This window comes from Drosophila sulfurigaster, chromosome X (genome assembly GCF_023558435.1).
Source record: "Drosophila sulfurigaster albostrigata strain 15112-1811.04 chromosome X, ASM2355843v2, whole genome shotgun sequence".
Taxonomy (NCBI): Eukaryota; Metazoa; Arthropoda; class Insecta; order Diptera; family Drosophilidae; genus Drosophila; species Drosophila sulfurigaster.
Genome location: NC_084885.1, coordinates 25,495,060 through 25,507,066, shown reverse-complemented (window position 1 = coordinate 25,507,066; position 12,007 = coordinate 25,495,060). Strand labels below are relative to the sequence as shown.

The 12,007-nt window shown below is 36.1% G+C and overlaps 1 protein-coding gene across 1 annotated transcript; it reads left to right on the top strand.

Annotated features, from left to right (window-relative positions):
- Positions 1-9,713: 9,713 nt before the first annotated feature.
- Positions 9,714-11,081, top strand: LOC133849021 (V-type proton ATPase subunit F). Its single transcript, XM_062284835.1, is given in 4 exon segments — positions 9,714-9,912; positions 9,967-10,045; positions 10,101-10,174; positions 10,176-11,081. Coding segments are annotated over 4 exon segments (432 nt in total). The 5' UTR covers positions 9,714-9,789; the 3' UTR covers positions 10,332-11,081.
- Positions 11,082-12,007: the final 926 nt, after the last annotated feature.

Below are 12,007 nucleotides of genomic sequence, written 5' to 3'. Positions count from 1 at the left end.
CCATTCCCACTTGAAATTGCCTCCTCATTTGCCTCTGTCTCTGTCTCTGTAAATCGCCCTCACGAAATTGTAAAAAACAAATTTCAACAAATTGAAATTTGATAGAAATATTTAGCTGGTTCCGTGCTGACGCCGCAGCGCAGATTTTTTGATGAGCGGTGGAAAGTGGAAAGTGGAAGACCTTCTGCTTCTTCTTCATCTTCTTGTGCTTCTTCAGGGGTTCGTCAGGGCTCTTTTTTTATTTTGGGACTCGACCTAAGCTCAAGTGCAAACAAAATTTTAAGAGAAGAAAAAAAATAATGCCGCTGTGTGCTCAGGTAAAAGCGCCTAAGATATTGGGTGTTGTCTCTACGTTGGTGTGTCTAAGTGAGTGTGTGTGTGTGTGTGTGTGTGTGTGTGTGTGTGTGTAGGACAACACTGAATTCAATTAACTGGGCAGCAACTGTAAGTGTGTGTGTGCTGCATTTAAATGGTCGCTTATGTAGCTCAAAGTGATTTCCATGCTCTGGGGCCCATCATTTATTTTTATACCCGCTACTCATAAGGGTAGAAGGGTATGATGACTTAGTGCCCGCTGGACATTTAAACAACGGGCAGAACAGGCATCTTATAAAGAATATGTATTCTATATATTATTCATCAATCAATCTGGTATATTTTGCAATTTATGATTTATTTTGAATGTAATACTGTAAAAATACACTTAAAATAGCGTTTGCTATATTTTTTATATTTCTGTGGTATGTTAATTTGGTATATTTTCAATTTAATACCCCACTATTTTGTATTCAATGTAGTTTTATACAAATATACCAAATGTAGTTTTTGGTATACTTTTCATATTATTTCAGTATATTAATTTGGTATATTTTAAAATGAATGCCACACTGTATTGCTTGTATTCACAAGTGGTATCTCACAGTCGAGCACGCCCGACGGCTTTATTACTCATGTTTTGGTTTGTCGGCGATTTTCAGTTGGAGTTTTTACTCAAATCTCTTTCGTTACAATTTCACCCAAATTGCATTTGACAAACAACTTTTTGTGCTTGCTGTGTTAACTCCATCCAGCACTTATTGCATAAATCTCGTTTACTATCTCTTTTACTCTCTCTCTCTCTCTCTCTCCCTCTCTCTCTCTGTTTTTCTCTCTTTCTCTGTCGCTGTCTCTTTTTGAAAGTTACTTTCAATTCCTCTTGACGTTTTTGGGAACACAAGACGGAATTCGAAAGTTTTTGTGGGTATTGAGCTTAAAACTTTGCTAAGCCCCTCGAAAGTCGCTGGGAAATTCATCATTTTGAATGCTGCACTTAAATATGAAATAGTCAGGTTATTTGTGGTTGCGGTCGTTGTGGTTCCTTTACTGTTTTTATTTCACTCTCTCTCACTCTCACTCTTGTATTTTTTTTTTGCCTTTTTCTGTTGCTGTGGTTTCTGGTAACTAAATACACTTGAAACTCGTTTGGCAAAAAAAAGTAAAAAAAAAAAAAAAAACGCAGAGAACGAAGCAAATAAAACTTTTCGGGACAGACATGCGTATACATATGTAAGTTAAAAGGAAACGTTGGGGGCAAGAGAGAACCATGTGCATGCCTTAAGCATTTCAGTAGTGCGGAAATATGCCATGATGACGGAAAAGGGGGAGAAAGAGAGAGAGAGAGAGAGAGATGAAAAACGTAAGCGCACACACTCGCACACAGAAGAAGAAGAAGTGTAAAGTGAAAGCTGCTGGAAAAAGTTTTTCAATTTGTTTATGCAGGCAACGCCGAGCTAAGTGAATTATTGCATTAAAATTATGAGTTTCTATACGACGAGCAACTCAACTCAACTCAACTCAACTTTGTGTCCCAAAAAAACAGGGGCGTAAAAAAGAGAAGAGACGAAAGTAAAAGCAGAGAAGAATGTATGAGCATATGATTTGTCCATAAATGTTGCATTCACTTAATATATGTATTTAGTTTGTTATTTTTGCTACACTTGAAGTCTAATCTCAAAAAGTTTTGGCGAATGCAATTGCAGCACAGCTGAAGTGACTTTCACTTGTAAACAATTTGCACTTAAATGATTTGCTTCCAAAGACAAAATCGTTATAGATGCAAATGGTTAGCAAGTAAAGCAACGTAAACTCGAATTTATTACATATTTTGCATTTTAAATTTGTGTTATCTTATGTCAATGTTGCAGCATAAATATGCTTAATAAATTCAATGAAATAAACATGTGGAGCGTAAGTAAATATGTATACATAACATATAATTAATTTGGTTTTTCATTATTTGTAATTGAATCAATCAATTCTCATCTAAAATGCATATTAATTTCATAAAAAAAATTGCTAGTAACTTAAGCCTTTTTGTGTTTTATGTACGAACATTGCACGACTTGCAGTTACCCTGTAGAAATAACCCTGTGCTCAAGTTGTGCGTCGATTATGCGCCTTCATTTCTATGTTTAATGATTGCTGGGTATATTTACATTAAATTAATATTGATGGTTGTGTAAATGAATAATTAATTTATTATTTGAGGTGGTGAAAAAAAAGCGAAAATATTTGTTGCTACATTTATGAAATGGCTTCAATGATATTTCATTTATTTTGTGTGCTTACAAGGGGTGTGTGTGCGTGTCTGTAAGTGTGTGTGTGCGGGAGTTGTGGGTGATGCTGTGTCATCGTCATCGCCATCGTCATCGGTCCCTGACAATGATGGAGGAAGATTGATGCTTTGCGTCCCCAAAACACAACAACAGCAACAATAACCGCCGCACAAAAAGAAAATAACTTTTCCACAGTCTCACACATGTATGTATGTAAATTGTGAAGAGGGGGAAAGCCCGGTGAGGAGAGAGCAGAAAGAAAGGCAAGTAATTTGCGCCCGTTGTGCATTATATTTGCCATGCTATTCTCTACCTACTTACACAAGCTGTTATTTGAGTGTCACAGCCCAAAAAAAAAAAAAAAACAAGTGAGATAGGTGCTGTCGAGTGTGCTCGACTGTGAGATACCCGGTATATATTTCAAATAAAAACAAAAATATACTAAATATACCAAATGATATACCGAATAATATACCATAAAAATACTAAAAATACATGAGGTCATATTCGAATGTAAAATACGTGCCAGACATTGAATAAAAATAAAAACATACCAAATATATACCAAAATTTTACTGAAATATACCGAATAATATACTGCAAAAATATTAAAACACACGATCGATTAATTCGGTATATTGATATAGTACTCCATTCGAAATATACCATAGAGTGCCAAATATACCAAATTATGAGCCAAAGCAACTGAGACCCATTCATCAAGAATATGTAGTATATACTTTTTTTGGGTCCTTCTCCCTGTTTCATACATTTCCTGTCATCACAAAGTTATAATACCCTACTACCCTTTGTGAAGCAGGTGTTAAAAAACAAACAAAAATCGTAGCATACTTTTTCGGGCGCTGCTCTTGATGGATGAGAGCGAGAGAGCGAGCACGAGCGTGAGACAACAATCGATTGAGCAACAGTTGAGCAAAACGTACTTGGCTATCGTTTTGCGCTAATTAAATTTCATTTTGTGCAATTTAAAGTTGTAATTACAAATGCAAGCTGCTCGCAGCTGTGACACACACTTTTGCCTGTTGGGGGAAAACTACTCGCCAAAAGGAAAACCGCATGCAGCGACAGTTAGCAACTTTTTCCATTTCATGAAACGACAAAAAAAAAAAAAAAATAGAAAATACGAAAGTAAGGAAAAAACGATCTAATGCCACAGCAAAGTAAAGTAAAGTTTTGTACTGCGTTTAATCGAAAACAACACGAGAGAAACGGCAAGAAAAATTAAATATATCTGCCAAGAATGTAAAAAAATATATATTTTATAAAGGGCGACAAATCTGTACGCTAGAGGGCGCTGCTGTTGCTTTAATGCTGATTGTTAAGCATTAAGAAATCGAATTGCAGTTAAAGTTGCATGTCATTTAACCCGCGGCGTTTAATGATGCACTACATCTACACACACAAATCCACACACACACACACACACACACACACACACACGCATACACAATGTGTGTTTAACAAGGAAATGCAATTATGGCGCCAAATAAAAACAATCAGCGGCTGTCGCTTTGGGCCATTTCGTTTCTGTTTCGACCGAGGCTTGCTTCGCAAAATATTAATCACCTCAGTGTTGAAATCAATAATTAAAAGGCAGCAGCCAACACACACACACACATACTCGCACACGCACACAAAATGTGCTCCTGCTGAGTGCGTAATACCCTGGAATAAGTAAGGAAAGAGGAAGTGAAGTGCTTTATTTCAGTTAAAGAATAATTTGTTTGAATCCCTTTTTTATTATTATTATAAAAATAATAAATCAGTGTTCGATATTCTGCGGAAAATGAATTAAAATCTTGTATATATAGTATATTTTGAATGTAACAGTATATTCATATACTACTAAATATAGTCTTTGGTATATTTTAATATTTTTTGGATATATTATTTTTCTAACTTTCGATCTGACATATTTTGTACTCTATGGCACATTTCGAATATTATAGTATATTCATATACCAAATATAGTCATCGGTATATTTTGATATATTTTAAGAATTATACCTTACACGGTGGAGGGAACACACTAGACTCTAGCTTTCCCACTTGAAATTGAATGAAGCGAAGTCATTTAATATGATTTTTATTTAATTTGATTTTAGTATCAATTTTTCCCCAATTTCTTAATTTCGTTTGAGAAACGATTTCGACTGTTATTCTTGCTAGCAAGGACATTATAAACCATTACAGGGAATTAATGGAACTGCACTTTTGACTGTTTTGGCGTATGTTTGTTTCTGTATCTGCCATGTGGAGTAGCTGCAGACGTCAAAAGGCAAACAATTGCCACACTTACGCACACACACACATTGCACACACATCAGGCTGTTGTTCCCACAATGAAATTGAGCATACGACCTGTGTGCCGCTTTAGCAGTCCGTTTCCTCACTTCACCTCGCTCTCTGTCTCTGTCTCTGACTGTGTCGCTGTCGCTGTCGCTGTTTCTGCCATTGTGACTGTGTGGTCCAGCATCTGTTTTGGGTGCGTGCAGGTGTACAAAAGTTATTAATGGTTGTTGGTGGCTTACGCAATTTGTGCTTTTATTAAAGCTGCACCACATTTGACCCACACACACACACACACACATTGGACCAAGGACAAAACCCACAAAAAGGAACAGGCTTAGGCTTATGTCTCTCTGTGTGTGTGCTCGTGTGTTTTCAAAGGCTTTGTTGTGTGTGTTTGTGTATGTGTGTGTGACCATTGCAAGCACTTTTCATAGTATAATACAAAAACTGCCCACTATTGTGTGTGCGGTGTGTGGCGAGGGGATTGGAAAGCGGATTTTGGGTGCTGCAACCAACATTGGAACTCATAAAATAGTCAACAACATTTTCGTTGTTGTTGCTATTGTTGCCAGCGTATGCAAATGTTGTTATGCTCATTTGCTGTCCAATGCTCTAGAGTGTAAACAACAAGCGGCAAGTGCAACTAATAGATATGCTGTAATACAAGTGTTCGATATTTGCGGAAATATGTCACGTGCTCACTTTCGAAAGTTTATATTTTGAACTCTATGGTATACCAAAATAGCCCTTGGTATATTTTAGTATTTTTCGGTATATTATTTTTATTACTTCCAAATTAAAATCTTGCACATTGTTTTACTTTATGGTATATTTGGAATGTACTAGTATATATGAATACTAGTATATATATGAAGTTATACCAAATATAACATTTGGTATATTTTAGTATTTTTTCTGTATATTATTTTTCTTACTTGCAAAATTACTCTCTGGCATATTATGTGCTCGATGGTATATTTTAAATGTTATAACATATTTATATACCAAATATAGCCCTTGGTATATTTTAGTGTTATTTTGGTATACTATTTTCCTACAATCGATATTAGAATCAGCTATATTTTGAATGTAATAGTATATTAAAATACCAAATAAGATTTTTAATATATTTTAGTTTAATTTGGTATATTATTTTTAGTATATTTTAAAAATAATATCGCACACGGTAGCGAAAACAGACTTAATTCTTTCTTACTTGTAGTTGAATATTAAATAAATAATGTCATGTGCTTAATCCCATTTTAAAAAGTAATTTCCAAAGTACGAAAATTACTTTTCTAGCAAATATTTCAAATAACATTTGCCACTGCATTACGGCTACAACTTAAACGAAGACAAACCGTAAATACTTTTAAGTCAAGTAGCTTTGGCATAGTATAATACCATAATTGGGTATTCTGTGTATGTTGTAATTGTATGATTTCCAGCTAAACTTGACTAAACACTTTAAATACTTTGCTGCTGCATAGTTTTTCATGGCCATGGCCTCAAGCTATTTTCTCTTCTTTTTTTTGTGGGGGCAAAAGAGTTGAGTTGTGTTTTGTGTGCTTGTTGCCGTCCCAGAAGATTTACAAAATAGTCTGGCAAACGAATTATATACTCAATGGCACACGAGTTCATACTTCAACTCGCAGCAAATTTCTTGCAAAAGATGGGAAAAGGAAATGGGAAATGGGAGATGAAAACGAAGACATTTGCCACATGTTCAACAACTTGTAACTGTGCGTTTTTCTTGGTCTGAGTGTCTGACTGTCTGTCTGTTCGTCTGTTCGTCTGTGTGTGTGTGTGTGCTTCAACGACCCTTGTTACGGTTAACGTAATATTCACTTTGAACATAATAATTTTTGCTGTCAGTATGCTTTTGTGGCTTTCGCTCTCAGACTTGGTATTTCCATTCCATGTGCATGCAACATGTTGTGGCAAGTGGGGTAACAAAAAAAACCCTTTTGCGGCATTTATTGTTTAGAATATTTTTCCACACTCACACACACAATTTACTTGTTGTTGTCGTCAGTTTTGTGCGAGGCATCAAACTGAGCTCCAGAGGTCACACTCAATGCCCGAATGGCGCCTGTCAACAAAACAAAATGAAAATCAAAGTGTATCAAGCGGCTTGTCAGCAAAAACTTATATTTCACATTTTCATCAAAAAAAAAAAGTGCTGACAATGGCGTCATCATTAATTAAAGGATATTTGACAGTTGCTTAGAACTCTCGAATTATGAATCCTTTTCGATTTTCCAGGGTATTTAGCTGTCTTTTATATTTTGTATTAAACTCTGCACTCATTTTATTCTTTTCTTTGAAAATTTGTTTTTATGGCTCACTATAAATTCAGATTTTCTTGATTGTAGGAATTTGATTCTTAATTCTTACTATAAATTCAATTATTTTTTTTAAGGTATCTAACTCTTGTTCATTAACTAATAATTTTATCCGATATTACAGGGTATTTAATTTTCATTAATTAAATTCACATTTTCTTGATTGTGGGGTATCTAACTGTTGTTCATGAATTATGAATTCTCTTGGATTTTCCAGGGTATTTAGCTGTCTATTGTATGTCGTATTGAAATACTGTATTCATTTCATTTCTCCTTCCTTGAAAGTTTCTGCTAATTTTTCCATTTTTTTTATTGTAGGGTATCTAACTGTTGTTCAACTTGAGTTCGCTTGTGGGCAATGTCTTGGCTGTCAAATGCATTTGATCAGCTTTTTGCACAACTTTTTCACAGTGCCTCTCTGTGGTTCAGTTGTTTCACTCGGTGTTGTGTGCGGTTGTGTTCGGGACTAACTTGTTAATGTCGCTTGTTGAGTTTGGCAAAAGCAAGAAATGAAACCAAAAAACAACATCAATCGTGTGGCAAAGCAAATTCTCTCTGTCTGTTTGTTTGTTGGCACAATTTGAACTTTGACTGAGTTTTGTTTGCCACATGTTGCCCACTTTCATCATCATCCCCCAGCAGGCATCATTTCTGCTCTTGATTGCATGCATTGGCGTGTGGCTAGATTAATCAGATGTCCTGACAGTCGACAGGGCTCGTAGTTAATAAGCAAATAAGCAAGAGGCGACAGAGGCAGCTATTTATAGCAATGTGATTGAAGACATTTGGGACGAACCAAATACAAAAATAAAATATCCCTCTGAGCAATAACTGCTATTTGCAGCCTTTCATCTAATGAAAGCTGCTGCTTCAGCTGCTGCTGTGTATACTTTAGTTCACCTTAAACAACAACAACAACAACAACAACAACAACAAACTGTAAGCTCAATCGTAATTATTGCTTCTCGAGTTGTTGTTTGCCTTTTGTCGTCTAATAATATTTGTGCGAGAAGGGGAGCAAGCAAGCAATTAAGTCTTGCGATTGTAAATGGATTTGTTAGGTAACAAATATAGAATAAAATAGAAAGTGTTAAAGTGTTTTTTTATTACCCCCTTTAAATAGCTAAAATATACACAGAGAGGAAAAGAGCTTAATTTAAAACTAGATTTCTAATCTTGAAATAACATATTTATGTTAACAACATCTGAAATCAAAATTTGTATGCTAAATTTTCATTTTAAGATTAAAAATTTGCTTCGAGAATGTTTTGTTCTAGATTGAAGAGATAATTGTAAATCTAGAAAGAAAAAGATTTCCTTCTTGTTTCTTAAAAGGGTTAAATTCCTTTCCTTTAAACTAGAACCTACATATTTTCTGATGTTCAATCTAAATTTTAGAGCGTTTGATCTTGATTTAGGATTTTACCTATATGGTTTAATTTTGAGATTTTTTCATTTTTGAAACCAGATTATAATCTTGAATTCACGATTTGGCAATCTAGATTTATTTTTATAATTTTTGATACTATACAATCTTGATTAAAGAGGTTATTTTTAATGTTACCACGTTGTTTTCTTTCTGTGTAATCATGTGAGTAGAGATAATCAGCTCAATATTCCTCTCTTGCTGGTGGTAAAAAGAAGTCTGCCAATTTTATGTTCTACATTAATAAAAAGTGAAGATGACACAGCACTGCAAGTCTGCTAAGGTCCAAAACGAAACTGAAAACCATCTTTAAGCCGCATCTTAAGTGGGTTCAATGAGAGAGAGAGAGAGAGGGAGAGAGAGGTGTAGCAGCTGAGTTAATCAACTGGGAACAAGAGACAACAACAGCAAGAGTAGAGAAAAAAAAAAGGAAAATGCAAAGTAAACGAATTTTCGTTAAGTCGCAGTTAATAAATTTCTAAAAGTGGCCACAAAGATGCCGCTGGGCTAAAGCCAAAGCCAAAGCTGAAGCCGAAGCCCAAGCACAAGCCCAAAGTTACACAACGCCAAAAATATAAAATACAAAATATGTAAACTCATGTCATAATTGAATTTTCATTTTGGGCTTAATTTTGTCGAGGCAAAGCCAATGCCAATGCCAAAAAGCCCTCTCAGCCGAAGTACCACCGAAATTTAATAATTAAAATAAATGCAAAATACGAAACGAGAGAAAAAAGGAAACTAATTTTGGCACCCACAAAACACAAAGCAGCCATTGAGCTCAGTTCAGTTCCAGTTTTTTGACGAGCCGCCTGGCTTAAAGCTCCTTAAGCTCTGCCTATTCCCCACACACACACACACACACATAGCGTGTGTGCGGCATTTATTGAAAACTCATTAAAAAGTCATAAAAAAACGAAAACGAAAAATTTGAATAAGGGGAGAGCGAGGTAGAAGAAAAGTGGAAAGAAAGTGGTTGGCTTTGGAAAATTTTTGGAATGAAATTCGAAGTTTGCTCTGCTCCAATTGTTAGTTATCATTTGGCTTTTTTGGAACACACACACAAGCACACACAAAGAAAATTGTTCAATAAGTAAAATCCAGATACAAAATGAGCACCTTCACCAACAATCCCCTTAATAAGCCTCTCATAGAGGATGTAAAAGAAGAGGAGGATCATTTAGAAAAGCCCGAAGAGACGAATGTTATACGCATTGGCGTCATCGCGGATACTGTGAGTGGACTGTAAAATACTACAAAATACTGTTAAATACTATAGATTTCTTAGGAAGTAGCGTTAGGCTTATTGCTTGTGGGCATTGGCTATCACCATCAGAAGTTTCGCAATTATCTAATGGTGGAAAATGGTTCGTTCTTTTCTCTTCTTTCCTTTCGTTGTTATACATTAATTGCATTCCTTAGATACGTCGCTTGCGGAGATTGAAGAGTTCTTTCACAAGTTGTATAAACGTCCCAATATTGGGATTATACTATTGGGATTATCCCACAGCCAAGCGTTTGAGTCCCGTTCTCGAAAAATGCAAGAAGCTGCTGCCTGTCGTTGTCATTTTGCCCACAAAGGCATCGATTGTGTCCTACATGGAGGAAAAAGAGCGTTTGCGGCGCCAACGACAACGTGAAGCATACAATTGACAGCAATAAATTCACGTATCTGGGTAACAAATATGCTTATCGATATGTTATCGATTTTCAAAAAACAACTGGGGGTTAGATCTCAGATAATCAACGAATACTAATACGATACAGAATACGTTGTTAGTTATTAGCAACTAAATTAGGTTTCAAAGCAAGTATGAAGATTACTATCGATAAGTTATCGAAGGCACAAAGAAACTTGTCTCGTTTAAAGCAAGACATTGTATCGTTGAAAACAGACCACATAAATGTGCTGATTAGTGCTTAGCCACTAATATTATGATAAACAGGGTCTGCAAATTATTATCGATATGTTTCGATGGCTCAAACTATTAATTAATGAAAGCAAAACATGCAAATGCGTTGCAGAACATGGTGCTAGTGCTCAGTAATTATTTTTCTTTTACATCGAAGTTTCGAGTTAGTATCGATATGTTATCGATAGTGCAAAAAAGCATGTAATTAAAAACAGAGCGTTTAAATGTGCTTAGGCAAGTGCTGTTAGTGCTCAGCAACAAATTTAATAAGATATTAATCACTATGAATTGTTATCCCTTACTATCGATATGTTATCGAACATAAATTCATAAAAAATATTACTTAAATTAGCGATAATATAGCACAGCAAGCGCAAATCTATACGTTATTTATAGTAAATGTAAACCAGTGCAGGCAAAGTTAAATCTATCGATATGTTATCGATAGTAAATGTTATTATATACTAGTGCAATCAAAGCTAAATCAATCGATATGTTATCGATACTGAATGTTATTATAAAGCAATGCAAGCAAATCTAAATCAATGTCATGCTGAGATTGAACTCCTCGATTGTTCGCTCTAATCATTTCGTGTGCCTAATTTACACCTGATTAGCGCAAATGGCAACAGCATGAGCTAAAGCTAAAGCAAGAGCAAGAGCAACCGACCGCAGACTTGAAGAGAAGACGACCACAGGATATCGTAATTGAATCATAGCTATTAGACGCTTGAGCAGGCAGCGTCAGACGGACAGATGGACAGACAGACAGACAGACAGACAGACAGACAGGATGATGCCCTGTTGCCTGGCATTGACCATTGGAGGGTTCTCCAACAGACAGCGTTAAAGCGGCTACAACACATTCTGTGCGTAATTTATGCGCATTTGGAATGATGTCGTCGATTTCTCATGCGTTTCGAGACTCCCAAAACAGAGACACGATGTCTGCAAGTAACTGCTACACAATATATAAATCACACTTGCTCAGGTCACAAGGTGCGAGTGTGCGAGTGTGCCAGTGTGTGTGTGTGTGTGTGTGGGTTAAAGGTGTGCGTGAAGAGCACGTACTCAAAGTTGGCAAATTTGTTGGCAATTGCTGCGAGTCGAGTTCACATTTCCATTCCCATTCACGTAACACGACCCGCGTGTGTGTGTGTGTGTGTGTGTGTGTGTGTGTGTGTGTGTGTGTGTGTGTGTGTGTGTGTGTGTGGGCCATGTATGATTGGCAAAATGTCAGCAATTAATTTTGTTAGTCGCGTAAAAGTGAATTAGCGTTAAGTCTCCAGAGAGCGGACGACATCACACACACACACATACACACGCACACACACACACACACACACACACACACACACACGCAGCTTAGCACTTGGCTTGTGTGTTAATACCTATTGACACAGACTTGCTGCTGTT